The 21,213-nt window shown below is 43.3% G+C and overlaps 1 protein-coding gene across 10 annotated transcripts in view; it reads left to right on the forward strand.

Moving 5' to 3' along the window:
- The window catches only part of PARD3 (par-3 family cell polarity regulator), a 581,703-nt gene extending 561,638 nt beyond the window's left edge, over positions 1-20,065 (forward strand). For all 10 annotated transcript variants that reach the window (XM_010859873.1, XM_010859878.1, XM_010859876.1 and 7 more), the window contains 3 exons: positions 1,931-2,051; positions 11,685-11,812; positions 18,029-20,065. In XM_010859873.1, the coding sequence (XP_010858175.1) occupies positions 1,931-2,051; positions 11,685-11,812; positions 18,029-18,425 (646 nt within the window). In that variant the 3' untranslated portion in view covers positions 18,426-20,065. The remainder of the gene's footprint in view (positions 1-1,930; positions 2,052-11,684; positions 11,813-18,028) is intronic.
- The last annotated feature ends 1,148 nt before the right edge of the window (positions 20,066-21,213 follow it).

Here is a 21,213-nt window from a genome sequence, read left to right on the forward strand (position 1 = left end):
GTCCTCCAGCTGATGAATCCCAAAGATTTGTCAGAAGAGAAACAAAGGGAAGATGAGTTTTTATTGATGGGAAAACCATCAAATTGAATGTGTCAACCGGCTATTGCAAAACCTCTCATGAAATTAACAGAAATGTGAAGGGGATAGGAACCCACCCAGGAGATGAAGTAATGAGAGCAATCCTGTCTTCTTAGAAGGTATTCATGTTATGGTCCTCAATGCTATCATTTCAATTTGAGATTTTTAAACCTATAGAATCCCTCAAAATTTGTGAACTAATACAAAGACCTATGTTAGTTTGAGAATTTTATATTCTCTTCTCTGACACATTCTCTTTCTAGGCCACCCCTCACAAATGCCATTACCCCAGAAGCTGTGTGGCCAAGAGAAGTCAGATCTGCTGTATGTAACCAGGGCAATGTGTGTTCCATGAAGAGACTCATCCTTGTGTTGGCTGACAGCTTCCCATTCTACCAGCAGCTTGGAGGGTATATGTGATAAATACAAGACTTGGTTCTTGTCCTCAAGAAGTCTAAAGTTTCATTGGAAAACTGTATACCAAATGTACTTGAGTAGATGTCTGGATTGGATGTGATTTTGTGCTAGGGAATGGAATCAACCAAAAGCACCATGAGATTTAAGATTGATTTGTGCATACTCAGTCGCTTCAGTCATGTCCAATTTTTTGTGACCCTGAACTCCAATATTTTGGCCACCTGATGCGAAGAGCTGACTCATTGGAAAAGACCCTGATGCTGGGAAAGATTGAGGGCAGGAGGAGAAGGGGACAACAGAGGATAAAATGGTTGGATGGCATCACCAACTCAATGGACATGGGTTTAAGTGGACTCTGGGAGATGGTGATGGATAGGGAAGCCTGGCGTGCTGCAGTTCATGGGGTCGCAAAGAGTCGGACACGACTGAGCAACTGAATTGAATGGACTGTAGGGTCCTTGATAGGCTCCTCTGTCCAAGGGATTCTCCAGGCAAGAATGCTGGACTGGGTTGTCATGCTCCACTCCAGGGGATCTTCCTGACCTAGGGATCGAACCTGGTTCTCCTGCGTTGCAGGCAGATTCTTTACTGTCTGAGAGTGGCCAGAAAATTCTGAATTCTAGTCTCACATTTCCCTACTGGCCAGGCAAAGACTGGAAACAAGTTACTTATCTTCTCTGAATGGCAGTTTATATCTGTGTGTGTGTGTGTGTGTGTGAGAAATACTACCTTCTGCACCTATCTTATAAGCTTTCTGTGAGGATAAAACAGAATTCAAAGTTATCAAAATGAAGGCAACAATATTATTAACTTATTGATTCAACTACCACCTGAAGTTGTTTTTAAACTGTTTTTTGTTTATGCTGTGTGAGCTTTTTTCTTTAGACCTCTGATAACTCATAAATAGGAACGTCATATAATGGCATTATGTAAATAATACTGCATGTTTGTGAGGCTATAATGTATGGGGTTATCTCACTTGATTGTTACAACTGTGATATTTAGAGCAGAAGGGATTCTTATGTGCACTTTCTGTATGCAAAGAAGCCACAGCCCAGAGGCACTGTGTCTTATTCCAAGAAGGTAGAAGACCTTGGTATTTATGATTTTTCATGCAATGTCCTTTCTAAACTATTGTTGTTGCCAACACCTTACCAGATTACAGAGAGGAAATGAGGCTTTTAAAGAGCTGTGTAAAAAAGGAATGTCTAAAAAAACTGCTCACCGTCTTGAATATCTGCCTGAAATCCTCTCCATAAGTCTTAATCATAAGAACAAAATGAACACATATTTGAAATGGCTAGATATGGTCTTAAAATTTCACTTCCTCCCAAACAGCACCATTTCACAGCAAGCTGCCATTTTTTCCCTAGTAACTGCCATCCACAGATTGTATTTCTGAAGAGTGTTCATTGTTGCCCATTTTGTCTTTCAGCAACAGATCAACTCCTAGCAACCATGATCGGATACAGCGTCTCCGGCAAGAATTTCAGCAAGCAAAACAGGATGAAGACGTGGAGGATCGGCGACGTACCTATAGCTTTGAACAACCCTGGGTGAGTGTCTGGTGCCTCCACACAGTTGTAGGAAGTCCTACAACTTCCCTGCAGTAAAAGCCATTAATAGCTGTGACCTCAGACCTTTACAAAACGAGACGAGATGGAGCCAAATTCCTTTGACCTTTAGCATATTGACCTTTTTCCTCATTTCCTTCTGGGTTTCATCATTGCTAATTTCATTTTATATCTTGTTGCACCATCTGTCCATTGCATAATAGGTTTCATTTGCCTGATGACAAGACACAGCAGGAATATTCTGACTCGCAACCATGCCTTTTTTAAAGTGTACTAAACATTTTCTATATATATTTTTCTGAGAATCAGAGCCTAAATAAATTAGTTCTATATATCTATGGTGTATCTACTCTGCACGAAGTACAGTATATAGAGATTCTTGATTCTCCCCCATCCCCTATGTGTGTTCATTGAACCCCGCCATGTATCTTCCTGTAGATCAATTCCATTTCTTCCTCCCAAAGCCTCCAGAGTGGTCTTTCTACAGCAAAGCTTTGAATGGGCTTCTCAGTGCCCCCAAGATAAGTCCAGATTCCACAGTGTGGCAGGCTAATTAATCCTCCCCAATCCAGCCCCAGACTTGAGCTCTGATCTTGTGTTTTGTCTTAGAGATGATAGCCCATGTGTGGATGGGAGGTGTTGAAGCAGATTTGGGGGTTAAAGATGATGGGAATTGTGAAGACTCTTTGAAAACTTGAGGGAGAGAGTCAATTAGAAATGAGTAAATAGGCTGCTGGAGGCAGGAACATCTAGCTGAAGTAGTGTATTAGTTAAGTGTAGTCCACATGGTGGTGGGATCATAGCCAACAACACTTTAAGGGCTGGGAATAGAAAAATAATTATTTTTAATTTATTTTATTGAAGTAGAGTCGATCTACAGTGTTGTGTTCATTTCTGCTGTACAGCAAATGATTCAGTTTTACTCATAGATTCTTTTCACATTCTTTTCCATTATGGTTTATCACAGGATATTGAATAGAGTTCAATATAGTAGGACCTTGTCATTTAGCAAAATGATTTTTTAGATTAATTCCATGATGAGGAATGGCAAGATAGACATGGCAGAAAGGCAAGGAAGGCGAGCCTGGGGAGGATGCTGGTGAAGCACTGCCCTGTCTGGGCAGGTGGTCAGTGCAGCTCAGGGAGGTGTTGCCCTGATAGCCCGAGAGGATGCTGGAGTGGGGTTGGGGTATCAGCAGTCTAGGATTATGAAGCCTAGGAGTCTGTGGTCAAAAGAGTGAGTTTTCGGAGTCTTGGAACATCTGGATGGTGTTGGGATCAAAGGTGTCCCATCCATGCATGTAAATTCCTAAAGCGGAGGAGTGATTAGGGTCCCAAAAATGAATGAGTTCAGTTCACTGTGTTGGGAATATGATTACATTCAATATTTGGGAGAATGAGAAGGGAGAATGAGAAAAGGCTGACATAGAACTGAGTGTGATCATATTGTAGGGAAGGAGAGACGAACATGGGAAGATGGTAGGAGCTTTCCATGCTAGTTGGAAAGTCTGAACACAGATGGTATCAGAACAGAATGCTGGCCCACTAGCCAGGTCAGAAAATAATTTTTTTTCTCCGGGCATCAGTTTTCTTATTTGTAAACCAAGGGGATTAGCGTAGCTGATGAGTGTCAGTTACTGAACTTTTTGTTAGAATAAACATTTAAAAGGAAGCTGGGTATGTAAAGCAGAAATCAGTAGAGCTCCTCGGTTGCATACAGAGGTCTCCGTGGACCCAGGTGACTGCAGCCATGGTCCAGAGCTTCTCCAACTGTGGTCCATGGACCACCTATGAGAAGCCCTGCTCCAGAGTTTAGATCACTGCTGAGGTCCTCTTTGGACCTAAAATCCAGCATGGTTAGTACATTCCACACAAAGCCAGAAACCCATAGACATTATTATCTGGAATTTGGTGATCAAGTTGGAGTTTGTGGAAGGTTCATTTTGTAAATGAAAGAAGGGAAAATTGGAGAAGTCATCCCAGTTTGAAGGACTTCACCTTGGCTCAGGTGAGAAAGACGGGGGCCTTAGAAGAGACAATATGAGAACTGCATCCTGGAAGAAATCAATGGTAGCCGACTTTGAGAGGTTATAAAACACGTAAATACCTATGAAAATCTAATTGTCCTCTGCAACATCACTATTAATAATATGTAGTTTATTTTCCTAAATGGTAAGTAAAATGAGTCATTCCCATGTAGCAACAGGATGGAGTTATGTTCATTTACTTCTATTGTTTGGGTTAATGACTCAACCTAGTCCTGTTAGGCTTCTTAAAGCAGACCTCTTTGTGTTGTGGGATAAACATCCTTAACTATGTATATTTTCACAAAGGTGCTGAAAGGAAGAATGAGGCCAGTGCAACCTGAAGGGATAGGCATATGAAAGTGGTTCTCACCCCCAGCTCTACAGAGCTCCAGCCCAGCAGGGGCAGCGCTGTGCCATTTTACTTTACCTGGGTCTGTGAATTTCCAAGCAGCATGTTTCATTCTAAAATTAATTATTTAACTCATCAAATTTCTTGAGTGTTCATTATGTTTCTGTTTATTATTGTGTTTGGCTAGGGAAAACAAAGAAAGCAAGCCCTTAGAATCCTAGAATCAAGCTGATCCGAAAGAAGGAATGCAGCGTGCAGTCTTGATAGGGAAAAGCGGGGACGTTTGAAGACAAAGGAACCACACCCAAATTGGTTGTGGGTGTGCACAAAAAGCTTGAGAGAACACATCTTTTAAGTTGAAAGCTATTTCAAATATATAACTTTGAGAAACAGAGGAAACCATCTTTGGGACCTAAGATTAATTGGAATTATTTCCGGATAGTAACATCATGTCCACATGCAAGCTCTACAGGTTTGTTGGAAGCAAAACGAGCACTTCCTACTCCTCAGCTCTAAAAGTTGTGTACTGAGAGATGTGGCAACAATTTGGTATCCATTTGATGTCTTTCTAAGTTTTCTTTTTAATGTAGGACATGAACATTTTGGCATATATTTCTGTGTTATCTATTGAATATGAGCAATCATGTTGGAAATCTGAGACTATCTTATACATTAGGAAACTCAACTACTGAAGTTCACAGGCCAAATTATTGTGTGTCAAAATAATTTGTGTATCAAAACACCATAGCAACTTCAGATGGACCACTTGACTTGTAGGATCTTTTCCTATTGAGCAGGGAGTTATTTGGAGGACAGGCTGATTACCTTGGGAATGGAATAATTTCCTAAATTGTGGGTCAAAAGTTGACTTTTTATCTATTTATTTTTTCATTTTCAAACAGCTGAGATCTTGCTGGGTACTCCCCATTCTACAGATCATGTAAATGAGCTTCAAGTGACTGTAATTCTATGTAGTGTGTTAATTTTCATACCAATTCTCACTCTTACCTTAGGAAGAGCTGCTCAGTTGTTCAGAATGTAGCGTGGTCTATGGTTTTTATTATCTGTTTTACAAAAAGAGTTTTGAGTATCTTGGACTGTTTATTCTCTTCTCATATATATTCTGACCTTGAAAGATCACTGTATTTGGAAAAGATGAGACCATGATCTCACCTACTGGAACGGTTTGAAATCATTTTAGTGTTAAGGAACCACAAGCATATCTTCAAGCTGTGGGTACAACTTAGACCATGTTAGCTGAAGTTGTCCTGCTTGTTGGAAATGCCCACATGTGCAGTGCAGTCAGATGTATCATACAGAAAAATACCCAAGCCAATGACTTCACACACAGAGAGAGTTGCTACAGAAAATTCCCCCAAGTGGTCCTTTTTAACTCTTCCATTTTTCAGAATGTTCTCTTGACTCTGGCAACACAGAATGCACCTGTTCCCGGGCTTTTGTTCAAAATAACATTTGGGCTGGAGGAAGCTGATTTTTGGCACAAAAGGTCTTTAGATGAGCAGAGGCCTAGAAAATTTCCTTAGCTCCATAATTGAAGTGAGTTATCTCCCAAGTTGAGTAAAAGAAGAAGAAGCAGGAAAAGCAACTTCTTCCCCACCAAGTGCCAGGTGCAGCATAAATAAAGCAGCAAGTTGCTTTAAATCTTTGTTAAGATAATGGCACAATAGCTGAGGTTAGGGTTATTATCCCAGAGCTCAGATATGGACAGGACTTAGTGTGTTGCTTTTAAAAGAATTGAATTGCAGACTGCAGACCTAAGTACAGTATGCTGTTAAAACTTTGCAGATACCTGACTGTTGCCCACAGCAGACTCACTGACTGAGACGGCTGATGGATGGGATAATGGAGCCTTTAATAGCTCTATTGCTAAATCCCTTCCATCCTGGGTGGGTAGGGACTGAAAGTAGTTTAGTCCTTCAGATAGAAAATTGATCCTCCACAATGTGAAAATCCTCTTCTCCCCCAAGCTTGCTTCCTAGCTGTCTGTCCTTAAACAAAACAAAACCTGCTCCTTTCTCCATTTTCCCACTTTGGACTTTTGTTTTTAAAGAACAAAATTTTTTATTTTACATGTTTATTTATTTACTTGGCCATGCCGGGTCTTAGTTGCAGCACTTGGGATCTTCGATCTTTGTTGCAGCATGCAGGGTCTTTAGTTAAGGCATGTGGGGTCTAGTTCCCTGACCGGAGATTGAATCCAGGACCTGTGTATTGGGTGCACAGAGTCTTAGTCACTGGACCATCAGGGCCGCCCCTACTGTGGGCTTTTATTGGCTCCTCTTACCACTTAGTGTCTCACCTGCTTTAATTAGAGGGTTGGTCAGACTGCACAGCCATCCTACACCCCTAGACTGCCTTCCCTGGACCAGGGGAGTTTGAGGAAATGATGGTTCTCTTTTTGTCTTCCTCTTTCTTAAGACTTAAAGGCATCTCTGTGATCCTCTCCTAGCAGGCCTCCATGCCTGGACTCAGGAAATGCCTTCTTAGTTGATAGCCTTACTGTGTGGAGTTTGACTCCAGTTCACATTGGGTGGCCATCACCTCCCTTGGAAATCCACCTGGAGGGAGCCATTCTAGCAGCAAAGGGGTGCCCTGGAGTCGTGTAAGGGTGTCCCTGTGCTGCTGTAGAGCAGCCCTGTTTCTTGGAGTCCCATGACCTGAGGGCTGTTATACCCAAGGAGCCCTCTGGTGGTGAAGTGCATGAGGCTGCCTGCCTCTCATCAGCGACGCTGGAGGGCTGCTCCTTTATTTTCAACCTATCTGCTGATTCCGACGGGAAACCAGATCCTAGCCCTGGTTGGGAAAGATGAGAAGAAGACAAATAGTGTGTTAAGACCAAAACACATATTTATAAAATCTTGATGAGGGAAATTGGTATGCACTGCCATTTTTCAACCATTACTCACATCATTAGTAGCAATTAAGCTTTTCAACATTCAGGGCCCACAGAGTTCAATCGATAGCTGTGTCAGTACAGCGTGTGATGGGTAGAGGGGAGGAGGGCTGGGAGGACAGGATCCAGAGACAGAAGTTAACTTTGTTTGGATTAGAAGTTGGCAATTAAGCCCACAATAGAAAATCATTTACCAGTGTTAGCAATGGCCACTTTTAAACAGAGTCAAAAACTTACACCCTTAACATGATTCCGTGACCTTTTGTTATCAGAACATGGAATTCATACTAGGTTCACAGTATATTTGAATCACTAAAATGAGAACTTTAAATCTCAAGGGATATCATTGTTCTTTGTGTTATTATTGTCATCTTCATTGTCAGCATCTTCATCACAGGTTTTCATCTAAAGCACACAGACTTTTTGTATTTTATTTTTGCTTTCTCTACATGCCCTGGACATATGTGAAAATTTGAAAAAAAAATTTTAATTGAAGTATAATTGCTTTACAATGTTGTGTTAGTATCTGCTGTACAATAACATGAATCAGCTATATGTATACACATATTCCCTCCCACCTCCCCACATCTATCCCTCTAGGTCATTACAGAGCTGAAAATTTTGTTATTCATAGTTTAAGTAGAAAACCCACCCCAAATAATCACTTATAAGACTATTACATATATGTGTGAACACATACAAAAGAACACACACATATTCTTACATGCTTTTTCTTATCTATAAGAAGAAAAATTAGTGTATTTAAAATTGTTAAATGCTTTATGTAAATGTTAATAGAACTAATGAATTTTATTCATGAGGCACATTTTTACATGAAGCTCTAAAAGTCTTATAATATCACCTAGTTCTAATCAGTTCTGAAACTTGTAGGGTGCATATTTGTTTTTTCTTTAGTATATTAACAGTTTGGGCTTTGTATTTTTATTTTTATGTATTGTCTTTTTTAATTTGGAAAAATAAGGATGATTTTACTTAATGCTGAAGCATTTCTTGATTTACTGAAATAGTACACAGAAGAGATTTTCACATTTTGTTCTACACTAGTGAGTAATACCAAAATTGTGGAACTTTCAAAGTTTTATGTAATTTTTAAATATAATATAAATAGTAAAATCTCTTCGTAATCATGATAAACACTAGTACTTTGCAGCTCATTTACAAAAGCAACCTGCATAGCCTTGACTGGTGGTTTTTAAACATAAGCCGTGAAGAGAGTCACGTATCTGTGGTTTCCCAGCATATTGTGTAAGAGATAATCATGTATTTACTTCTGTCTTACAACCCCTGTCATTATTATGGCCGTGGCAACCTTGGCTATTTTTTTTCCTTAAAAGGTCATTTCTTGTCACCAGTTTCATCACAAACAAGGCCAGGGTTATTTATAATTTGCTCTCTTAAAACAGAGCTGCCGTCTTGTTATCTGGTGAATCTCTAGAATCATTACCATTGTGCTTTGCCTGTATGTTTCCCCATATAGATGCTACTTGGTCACTGTAGTTGCTGTTACTGTTTCATCTGAAAACATGCCCTTCTCTCTGGGGTTACACATGATCTCTTTCTTCATTTCTGTCTTTATTTTTGCGATTTTGGACTCTAGATATTTCTATTTCTGCCGTTTCGTTCTATTTCTGCCATTGGGATGGAAACCACAAAACCCCAGTGTCTTAAAGTCAGGGTTCCTGGTGGTAATACTGTTTCCACAATTCACATTTTTATGAGCTCTTCATTGAAATCATGAATCCGATTATTTTTGATGCAGCCCAAGTAGAGAACAGGCCAGGACAAACTTCTTTCGCTGTTGCTCTGGGTCCATCATGCACACAATCTCCCTGGATATCTGTGGCCCAGTCAAGTTTCATCCTAAAGATAAGGGGGATTCTTTCTAATAACCTATTCTTTCGCACACTCTGAAAAGAGAGAGTAAAATATTAATAGCAAGGCTGGGGTGTGTATTTCATCAGAATGAAGCAAACAATGAAATCTGTCAGTTTGCTGATTCCAGACTCCTTCCCTCATTCTAAGTTTTCAGATACCACTCGATGATAATTTCATTACTGGGATTCATCCAGATGCACTGAGATATGCCACTGATAAGGCTGGAGGTGAACAGTCCCAGAAAACACACAGTGGAGGAAACAAAAGCCCTTCAACTTTTTTTCTTCCCTCCATCAATATCAAATTTTCAGGCCTCTGGGAGAAGCAACTTAAAAATACACCTGAAATTTCTACAAGACCTTGCATTTTCTTTTCACAACTCCACAAGCAGCATGTCATAGAACAGCATGAGCTTGAAAAGCTGGTTAGTAAATCTTGCAGCAGAATGCCAGGTCTTTCAAGACTGTTTGACACATGTGTGTAGCTTAGACTGGTGTAAAGGAAACGAAAATGGGGTTCTTTTTGAAGGCATTTTTTCTTGCTTCGCTTTTCCTGTCCACTGGCCCTTCCCCGGGCTCCCCACCAACAACAGATCACCCCAGCGCTGTTCTGGGCCAGCCTCATCCAGAGTCACAGAAGAAACTGTTTGTCTCCTTAATGTTGTTGACGAACAATTGCTTCATGCTTTGTTTGCATAAGCAGAACTCATTCGGCAACATGTTTTCTTTACTGAAGGCACCACGGATGTTATTTGAACCGTGTTGTGGAGTGGGTCTCCGAACACACATTTGTTCCAATGTGTGTGGTCATAAACATCCACTAGTAGAGACTGGGGTATCGTAAAGTCTAATCTCTTCACATATTATTTTTGTATCGGGATATTTTTAATATGTTCGCTGACGACGCCCATATGCTTTGAAATTTTGTCCTGCATATTGCTTCATTATTGCTTACCAACAAATGGGATATGCTGGCCAGGCAGAAAGGGGACAATAGAGGTTACTGCCTTTCTCTTTGCACAAAAGCCACCAGAGGAACCACTCTTTAAGGAACAAGCCTACGTGTTATCTTTCCAGGCTCCAAATGAGTGCTGAGACTCATATTATTTTAGAAAGTGATTATTGAGTCCAAGTCTGCTATTGGCTTTCAGCTCTAAAAAAAAATCAATAACTTGTTTGTCACAGACATTCTTTGTTTGGAATAAATCTGTTGCACAGTGTTGCATAACACAAAGGGGACAGAGGCTGGCGAGTGCCAAAAAGGGTCACTTAAGAGTGCGTGCCATTGATGGTTATGATCAACCTTTGTCGGGTGTTGGTAAAGTTACAGGCATCGTTGCCTGTTTTGAGTGGAGCTGCTTTCAAAACGCACCATCGTAAAGGTGAGCTCCAAGCCATTGGTAGAAGCTAAAGCACGCACGGTGGCCCAGCACCACACACTCCCCCAGTATCTGGATTCGGTCAGCGGCAGCTGTCAGCAGACGACCTGCTGCATGAAGCGTCTAGCCAGAAGGATTGACTGTTTCTCTGTAGCATATAATTAACCTGGGTAAAAACGCCGTTTCTTAATAACTAAGGCAAAGTGTATTATTTCACAACCAGTTCCAGGAGCTATTAGCTTGCAGGTTTATTCTTTGGATAAGCTGTTCTGTTTGCATGTGGCTGCCACGGTGGATAAGAAGACCTGTATATGGTGAACTGTGGCCAGTTTCAGCTAATCTCAGTTCAAAATGTAACTGTCATTCTTTAACAAAAGGAAGGTCAGCTACATTGCATCCTACTGCTATACTACGATGCATAATTACTGAAAGCTTCACCAGCATGGCCAACCTTCCAGTGTACAGCCTGGGACTTTCCCACTGTTGTGAATTATTGAAGCAAATTTTTATGTTTTTGGCACTTTTGAAACTGGGCTATAGTTGCTTTACAATGTTGTATTAGTTTCTGCGGTACAAGGAAGTGGATCAGCTATGTGTATACTTGCATCCCCTCCCTCTTGGCTCCCTTCCCCACCTCATCCTACCCCTCCAGGTCATCACAGAGCATCGAGCTGTGCTCCCTGTACTGTGCAGAAGCTTCCCACAAACTATCCTAGTCTTCCAAGCAGGGTTGTTCCCCTATATTTGCTGTCTATTCAAGGGATGTAAACTAGTGTCTAATGTCTGTATTTACCAAGCCTCACTAGGCAGACTAGAAAGGTGGATCTCTCAATTTTAAACCATTCTAAGGCTGTAATTAAAATTTAGGGTGATGGGGTGCTTGTGGCTCACAAGACCAAAAAGCTGCCTCTTGAGAAAGCTGCACTTGATTTTTAAAAAACTCACGGAAGTCACATATTGTTTCTATGTCAGTCTCAGAACTGAAATAGTCACCGAGTCCTGTGTATTCAGAGTTGCTTTCCCGTGACCTGTGTTGCCTTCTCTCCTGCAGCCCAACTCCAGGCCGTCAGCGCAGAGCGGGCGACACTCGGTGTCGGTGGAGGTGCAGATGCAACGGCAGCGGCAGGAGGAGCGCGAGAGCTTCCAGCAGGCCCAGCGCCAGTACAGCTCGCTGCCCCGGTATGCGCCACACACCCCCAGCCCCGGCGCCCTGTCCCTGTCCCTTGGGAAATCCCTCCTTCCCAATGCACTGGCTTTTCCACCTCCGAGGAACCGCTCATAGACGGTGGGAACCGTGGCTTACTTGGCCAGACCATTGCCTGGCAGGGGGACCAGGCAGGAAGGTGTTTCAGGAGATGCCAGCATCCCTAGCTGGCAGCTCCCTCCTGGAAAGTGAAGTGACCTGTTCCCCGCAAGGACGGGGCTTAGGGGTCAGACCTGGGATCTGGTGTTTGTTCTGCGACCTCCCGCGGGGCCGGAGACAGATTCCTCCGTTGAGAAATGGAAACAGAACTTTTACTTTGCACGGCTCAGTGGTAACTAGCATAAATGGACCTTGTAAATCTAGAGTTCTCCAGAAGGACAGGTGTAACTAGTATAAAAGCTCAAGGGGCTGTGGTCTTCTTGGCCAAATGTTTGGCTTCCTGTATTTTAGTTGCGTTTGAGGTTATTTTTTAAGGGATGGGGAAGAGCTCTCATAAAGTTTGTGAGAAGTGAGAAGAGAAATGCCTAGGACTCGGAAAGGGGAGGGACGGGGGTGGGAGGGCCTGGCGGGAAGTTGGGAGGAGACCTGGGGCTCCATCCTCGGGAAGAGGACAAGAGAGAAGCAAGTACATCCACCGGGTTTCTCCTGCTCACCTTCCAAAGGATCGGTCCTCCAAACCAATCCTTTCATCCTGGCGTACCCCTCTCCATGTCCACTGCTAACCCTCTCCTGCACCCCACCCCATACCTCCCTCCCACGTCTCCTCTGAAGCACCTGTGACTCCATAGACCTGAGGCTTGCTGCTGTGGGACCACTGCTGTCAGTCAATGATTCCCTAAAGAACCAGAACTTGCCCTTTGATCAACTGTAGCCCCCTTCTGGTCAGCCATTTTATTCTGTGTGGATAGGAGAAAAGTAGAAACCCTATAAAAGAGTGCCGTGAGCTTAGGTGTGCAGGCTGGTTGACCTCTATACCGTCTTCACTCCTTTTACAGAGTACAGGTGTGTGTGTGTGTGGGGGGGGGTAATTTGCATGTAACTTTTACAGTAAGTCCCCTACATACAAATCTTCAAGTTGTGAGCCTTCAAAGATGCAAACATGCGTTCCATCATCGATAGGCTTGAGTGAAACTGAAGCTTGCCCACCGTCCTTTTCAAGGTACTGTACTGTAAGATTTAAAATGATTTCTTTATTTTGTGTGTTTGTTTTTTATATATTACTTATGTGAAAAGTATTATAAGCCTATTCCAGTACAGCACTATAGGGCCAATTGTGTTAGTTGGGTACTTAGGCTAACTTTGTTGGACTTACGAACAAATTGGACTTGCACATGCTCTCAGAACGGAACCCGTTTGTATGTAGGGGACTTACTGTAGTCTGCCCTCCATATCCCTGATTCCATCCATGGCTTCTCTGTATCCTCAGATTCAACCAAGCACAGACATGTTGTCCTGAGGTATTCATTATTGGAAAATATCCATGTATAAGTGGATTCATGCAGTCAAACACACACAGTTCAAGGATCAACCGTAACTCCTCAGTGTGCACCTCTGATTGAGGAAATCAGAAACTCGGGGTCTTGCACACAGCTTGGTTCCTTGCAGAGCCACCTCACTCAGTTAGAGGCTGGAGGGAGGTTGAGGGGGGCTGTGACCCACATGAACTGGAAGCAAATCCCGGTTTCTGACATATGATATTTTTCAAAGACACTTGACCTCTGCTCTTTTGGATATGGACAATTGACAGAGTTTGGTCTAAACAAGTCAGTGTGGCATTTGATACCAAAAAGACTTCACACACACAGAGAGAGTTCAGTTGCAAAGTGGAGCATAAAAGAAAACAAATGGGACTTGGGATCAGGCACGCTAGATGAGGTGGTTTGAATTAGAGGGCTATATACTCGCCAGAGGGGTTTGTAAAGTCTTGCCATGATTAGGGAAACCTATAGGCTGAATTCAGGTTCCACTGTGAAATGTCAGTGAGAAACACTAGCCAGATGGTAATGTGAGATCAGTGGGGAAAGGAGACCTGAGCAGCCCAACACTCAGTTCTTAACTGGAGGTGGATTTTTTTTTTTTAATTCCTAAATTAGTTTTCTTTTTTCTGTTTTACTCTCTTTTTTAAAAAAATCCTTTTTAAAATTTCTAGCTTTATTCCTTAGTATCCAAAGTGTTAAAGTGTTGGTCGCTCAGTCACGTCCGACTCTATGCAACCCCATGTACTGTAGCCCACCAGGCTCCTCTGTCCATAAAATTCTCCAGGTTAAGAAAATTGGAGTGGATTGCCATTTCCTTCTCCAGGGGATCTTCCTAACCCAAGGATCGAACCCAGGTCTCCTGCATTGCAGGCAGGTTCTTTATAGTCTGAGCTACCACAGAAGTTCTACTATCCAAAAGGCAGCTCTAAATCTGAGCAGTAGAAGTAGGTTGGGTCATAGTCACTGATAAAAAAGTGTATTCAAGACCCTTTGGGGATGTTTTGCTTTCTTCCCTTTTCCCGGCGTCTGTTTCCTCTCCAGCTCTCCTCCTGCCGCCAGTGGTTTCTTGCTCACCCTCCTTGTTTCCTGGCTGTGTCTCCATGCCCTGACTCAGTCTCCCCACCATGCCCATGTATTATGTGTCTCCACTGTTTGTCACCTTGTCAGCCCAGGTCTGTCTGTCTTCATCCCCCTGTGCCCTCCTCAGTGTGATGCCTGACAGCTTTCTTCAGGTGTGGGGGCTTTTCTGGGTGTCCTCTATGTGAGGGTGGTCTTCACACATAATCACTAAGAGGCAATTATTGCCAAACCAGGGTGTGGGCTTTGGGTGGCCTCAGGCATCTCCAGTGAGCTCATTCCAGGACCCAACAAACCTGTGTGTTGGTCGTAAAGAGAATCACTGGAAGGAATGATGCTTTGTTGCTCCCGAGGTTATTGGTGGCCTTTGAGCCACCCTGGGACAATGGAAGGCTTGCTTCTGATTCTCACTCTAGGACGTGTTTGTGAGTTGCTTCTCTGAGTGAAGATTCTCCAGTCTGTCTTTGGTGCCTTTCTTTGCTCCTTGATCTCTACCAACTCTTCCATCCCAAAAGACAAAATGCTAATCTTTTTGTTTATTTTCTTCTTTGGTCAGAAAGATGCTCCCCCAAAACTCAGAGCCTAATCATTGGAGGCAAAGTCACTGATTGGTCACCCATGAACTTTGTGTGATACACTTTTGTGAGCATTTTACAGATGTGATTTCTTTTATTACTCCCCATAATCCTATGATGTTAGAGATTCTGCCTGTTGCATTAATGAAGCCACCTGAGCCCAGAATAGAGAACCTTCCCAGGCTCCCAGCTGCACGTGCAGACCCAGGGCTGGATCCATGTCCCTGGGACGCCCAGCTGGTCTCCCACTGTTCCCTGTGCCTGCATGCCTCATCTTCCAGTAAGTGGAGGAAGCTTACTGTCTGCTGCTTCCTCGTGTTTCTCCACAGCCTGCTCGTTTCTTGTCCTGTTCTTTAATCAAGAGCTTGCTGATATACTAGCTTCCTTTCCAAGGTAGTGTGTGTATGTATGTACATGTGTCCACGTGTACACATCTGTGTGTATGAACTTTCCCCACATGTCTTACTTCAAACCTCAGGGAGGTTTTCTTCCTTCTCTCTAAACTGCTTAATCTGAAGAAAATTTTAGCTACAAGAAATTCTTTTTCCCACATTGTCATAATTTCCATCCATAAACAAACTGTTAATTGAATTTTCAATGTGTCCTAATACAAAAAGACTCTATCTTCCTGGAATGATTCTGGTCCATGACCATGTGGAGAAAAGCCTCAGGCTTCGTGCAGCTGGGGACCAGGATGGGCAGGACTAGTGGATCCCCGTGGACCAAGGCTGAAGAAGCTTATCTCCAGTTATCCTTAAATTGATAGCTAACCCATGAAAGAATCCCATGTTGTTGCTATAACATCAGTAACAAGTTTGTTGTTTTAATTAAAGTTTCATGATTAATATCAAATCCCTTGATTTCATGCTGGCACTTTCCATCATTCACAGCTCTGAGCAGATTAATTTATGACTCTTTAAGTGGAGATAATCAGTGCTTTAGGCAAATAAACTATTCCGTCAAATCTAAGGATTCTTGCCTGAGCTGATTGTACCCAGGGCCTGATTCCCATTACAAGGATGAATATACTTTAGACTGTTTAATTCATTATAAAACAGTCATTTCCAAAGATGATTCTGAACAGTAGTTCATCTTCCTTATTGAGAATACCCTTGACTACATTTTAGGTCATATGGAAAATGGGCTGATTTCATCCCAAACCATATTGATGGCATGTCTGAGTGTTCAGAAATGCAAATGGCTTCATTCCTATGGGAGACCCAATGCTGCATAGACCTTACTTTTCCCCTACCCGAGCCTTTTTGAACACTCCGTCATGTGTGCGTTGATGTGAAAGGCTGAACAATACATACTGTCACCGAATCATTTTTTTATTGATAAATGAAGCAATATATTTTGTTTTATGACTCAATTCTCGCTCCCTCTCTTCCATTTTCAAGGCGAAAAAATTAGGGCATGTCTGTCTTTCTGGCACAAAATTGTTTTACTTTATCATAGCCAATCTTATTGTAAATTCATAAAAGCATCTAGAGACTTGATAGTAAATTAAAGATGTTTCAAAACAATAATGTTTCCTGAAAATGATGTGCAACTTTATTGCAGAAAGGATAAGAAGTTGAAATTTCTAGAGGACTCTGACTTATTTCCCCATCGTGGGGTGACAGAATATGAGTAAGTTACCCTGGCCTTGGATGAGGATACTGTGGGCAGAGAATGGTGCTTACTCCTCACACACCCAGGTTCTGCAATCTTGATGCACATGTATTCCAGAGGTTGTCAGTTGCTGACATATGTAACTTGAAAGCCGTGGCTTTAAGGGACTGCCTGTTGCATTTTTAATCATAGAGGAGTCTAGACTTAAATCTTTCATAACTGAAGTCATATTGTAATCCATTCCATGTACTTCATATTAGCTAGCATCTCTGGCATGAGGGTGGCAGCTGTGTAAAATATTTGTTTGGCTTGTTTAGAATTGAATCGTAATGTTGTAAAGCGAGCAATTATTGCTGGTACGGAAGCTGCCAAATCTCTAATACCCCTATAGAGCATCCTGCCAATGAGTCTCAATTGCAGGATATATTGTTACCCTAAGCGGAACAGATCACACCCGCCCAGACACAGAAGGAAGACCCTGTTTCTGAGTAGCTGTGGAGTCTATTTGCTGTCTCTCCTGTGTAGCCATTGTTCATGCAGACTTGTCTCAGATTGAGCTTGCCGGAGTCAGTCACGTTTTCATCCTTCAGCTCCTATCACAATGTCTGAGAATCAGCTGAAGCCCAATATAGTAAGTCCCCTTACCGGGAACATATGAATGAGTTCCATTCTGAGTGTGCGTTTGAAAGTCCCATTTGTTCGTAAGTCCAACAAAGTTAGCCCAGGTACCTGACTAACACAATCGGCTATACAGTACTGTACTGGAATAGGTTTATAATACTTTTCACACAAATAATACATAAACAACAAACGCGGAAAATAAAGAAAACATTTTTACTCTTAGAGTACAGTACCTTGAAAACTATATAGTCCAGTACAACAGCTGGCATACAGGGGCTGGCGTGGAATGAACAGGCAAGAAGAGTTACTGACTGGAGCAGGGAGAGGAGGTGGGAGATGGTAGAGCTGAAGGGTCATCAGCAACAGGAGACGGAGGGCAAGCTGGAGTTTCACTCATGCCTGACAATGATGGCATAGGTTCTGGTTCCTTGCTTGATTCAGTTCAATCTACCCTCTTGACAAAACGATCCAGTGATGTCTGTGTACCTCCAGTGATGTCTGGGCTTGGAGTAAAGATACTGTACTACCATACTCTACAGTACTGCACAGTAAAGTACAGAAAAGCACAGCCATTTACAGAGCATGCATGCACGTGACGATGTACGCCAGACACGGGAACTGACTTACGTGATTGGACACACGAATGCGCACTTGCTTGTCTGAAAGTTCATGACTTAAGGTTCATATAGAGAGGACTTACTGTGATGTTTGTTGAGATATAGAAATGCTATTCTGGCTCCCCCCCTACCACCCCCGACTCTTCCCCTTCATCTCCCTCCCTCCCCTTTTCCCAACACTCACACTCACCTTGGGCTTTGCTTCCTAGGCAAAGCAGGAAGAATGCCAGCTCTGTCTCCCAGGATTCTTGGGAGCAGAACTACCCTCCCGGGGAAGGCTTCCAGAGTGCCAAGGAGAACCCCAGGTACTCGAGCTACCAAGGTTCCCGGAACGGCTATCTGGGTGGGCACGGCTTCAACGCCAGGGTCATGCTGGAGACCCAGGAGCTGCTCCGCCAGGAGCAGAGGCGGAAAGAGCAGCAGATGAAGAAGCAACCTCCGGCCCCCGAGGGGCTCAACAACTATGATTCATATAAGAAAGTCCAGGACCCCAGTCACATCTCCGCCAAGGGGCCCTTCCGGCAGGACGTGCCCCCCTCACCTTCTCAGGTCGCCAGGCTGAACAGACTCCAGACTCCCGAGAAAGGGAGGCCCTTCTATTCCTGAGCAGGAGGAGAGCGGACACTTCGTGTCATGCAATAAAGGACACTTTCCTACGAAGACTTGTATTCGGGAGTTTTTTTTTTAACACCCTGGTTGTACTACGGAGTATTTCTGTTGCTGGTATCAGTGCCTTTAAGCAGTGTGGGCAGTTTGATGGAAGGCCTTAATGTCTTTGCCACTGTGTTTCACATGTCTATTTCATGGAAGAATTTCCCGCCATGTGACAATCACCTGTTCAAAGCATCCTACGCTCCTCATCTCTTGGGTACTGGGAACCTGGCCCAGCCTGGGAGACCCTGTGGCTTTGTGTTACCGCCCTGTGCAGCTTGTGGCAACGGATCATCCTGAAGTCACAGGTGATGTTGATCCCTCTTTTTTATCCCCTTTGAGTGTCTCAGACGAAGTGACATCCCCATCTCTGGTGGATGAAAGTGGGTGGCATACACCAGAAATTGGGGCTCTGTGGTACTTCCCAGCACAGTCATTTTTAACCCCTTGTGACCAGTATGGTTTCCCTTTTCTTTCTCAGCTCCTTGTAACGGGAATTTCCTTCGTCTAAAAGAAGCTAAGCCATATTCCAACACTGTCTGGTCATCAGGGGGGTCCTTTTGTAACTGCCTTATAACTCAGTGTTACCAGTGATGTGATCATTCTGTCTGCATTTATAAACACCCTCGTTTAGTCCTGTTCCCTCACACGTGTGTTGAGCCGTCACAGCTCTGCGTGGAGAACATAGGAGATGGGCTTCAGCCCCGGTGGGGCAGGGGGCTGCTCGCCCACCGGCCCGGTGCGTGTCATGACATGGAGGGGGCGATAGCTAGAGAAAGAGTTCTCCCAGGATGAGCGTCTGGCCCAGTCCCTTCCAGTTGCCCTCTTCATTAGTTTTTATTTGATGAGTTGGCAAGAAGGGCATAGTGTGGGACAAAGATCAGCCAGACACTCATTTTGGGATTCCAAAATCTCACCTGCTGTCTCCGGCTTTTAAAGTCAATTGGAATCGATGTTTGTCTATTCCTCCACCTGCTATCTCCCTGCCTGGTGATGCCATCAGGCTTCTTGTAGAGAATTCCGCCATGAAACATAAAAGGTAAATAAGAGGACAGACATTCCACATCCCACAGAACATTCTGGTGTCCCCAGACAGCGGTGACAAAAGATTGCCCTTGTGTCGCTATGTTAACATATGTGTGGGTCGTGAGGACCCGGGTTGCTCCCATGTTTCCATCTTCTCTGTTGGTCTGAACATCCTGTTGTAAACCATGGCTGGATTGCTAAAGTGCCTGCGAATCCCGACGTGAAAAGAGCTTGAGATGAAAGCTCAGCATATTGTGTGTTAACAAAAAGAAAAAAAAAAAGACATGTACGGATATGCCTATTTTTTTTTTTACTGGCACATTGTATTTTTTGTGTCCATTTGTTTTTAGAAAATATGTGAGGGGTCCTTCCCCATCCCCGCGTCTCTTTTGCATCTCTGTGTAATGGTTCTGTTTGTTCACGGAGCGTGGCGGTGTTGAAATGATGTGACCGGTGCAAGCGTGGTGACCTCTGACGACAGCGGCTCTTCCTCACGGCCTCCCCTGTGCTGTGAGGAACAGCTTTCTGTACATACGAGACTTCTAATAAAAGGCATATTTCTTCCTGTTCTCTGTGTCTCTCTAGTATTCCTGTGAAAACTCTCCTAGCTGGGTTTTTCAAAAGTCTATTAGCAGATGTGATCTTTCTTCCCCTTATATTTAGAGAAAGTTGAAAATTTCCACGTCTTTATCTGTGCAAACATGGAAATGGATGATTGATTGTTTATTTGAACACCTGAGGAGAGAGGGGACCGGGAAGAGAGAAGGACCTAATTAATGAGTCCACTGGAAGGCCCGGGCTGCCCAGAGTAGCTGGGAAATTCTGAATGGAAGGAGCTGATGATACACTAGAATAAATAAAAGAATAATTGGACAGAGAGCAATGTGTTAGTAAGACTTCCACCATTGCCCTTTGCTCTATGGACCATTTAGACAGGCCAAATGTTCTGACTGAGTCCTAGCCATGTGTACCAGGAGCTCAGACAGCAGTCCAAATTCAAGCCCACTTTCAACTAGTCCAGTGCTTATTTCCCAAATTACACAATGAGACTTCGCTCTTTCTTCCAGAAGGACCCTAGTTAATATTTGTATGGTGCTTTGAAGGCACAAAGGGTACTAGATCCCCAGGTGGGTCCCTGTCCAAAAGGCAGGCTTTGCAAAGACCTGTTCAAAATACCCTCCCATGGAGGGCCAAGCATCAGCTAGTTGTCATAGCTACCCTCATCTTGACACTAAATCCAAATTCTCTCACCTCAGGATTAGTGATGAGAGGTGTATAGCAAGCCAAGGTGATAGATAACACGTCTTTGGTTCTCATATGCCTACAAGGTGTGGGAAAGGAGGAGAGAGAAAGATGGATAGATTTGTTAATTTTCTCACTGACCAGGAGGCCCACTGCAAATGCCAAAACTCGCAGATTATTTATCTCAACTGACAGTGAGAAGCAGAGCAGGAGAGGCAGTAGTGAATGTTACAGGGGCCCAAATCACAGGAGATTTGTAGATCAGAACTGACAATTGGAGCTGCACGGAGAAGAAGAGGAGGAATGGTTATGGGTCAGCACAGAAATGAGAATATGCCTATGATGCCACCTTGTCTAAAAATGGACTGGCCTCTACTCCAGGGCATCCCACAAGGACTTGCTGGGACCAGTGGAAGAACATGTTCGCACGGAGAAGTCCTGAGTCTTGAATGGGGGTGAGTGTCAACCTCAAGGC

This window comes from Bison bison, unplaced genomic scaffold, assembly GCF_000754665.1.
Source record: "Bison bison bison isolate TAMUID 2011002044 unplaced genomic scaffold, Bison_UMD1.0 scf7180017864461, whole genome shotgun sequence".
Lineage (NCBI taxonomy): Eukaryota > Metazoa > Chordata > Mammalia > Artiodactyla > Bovidae > Bison > Bison bison.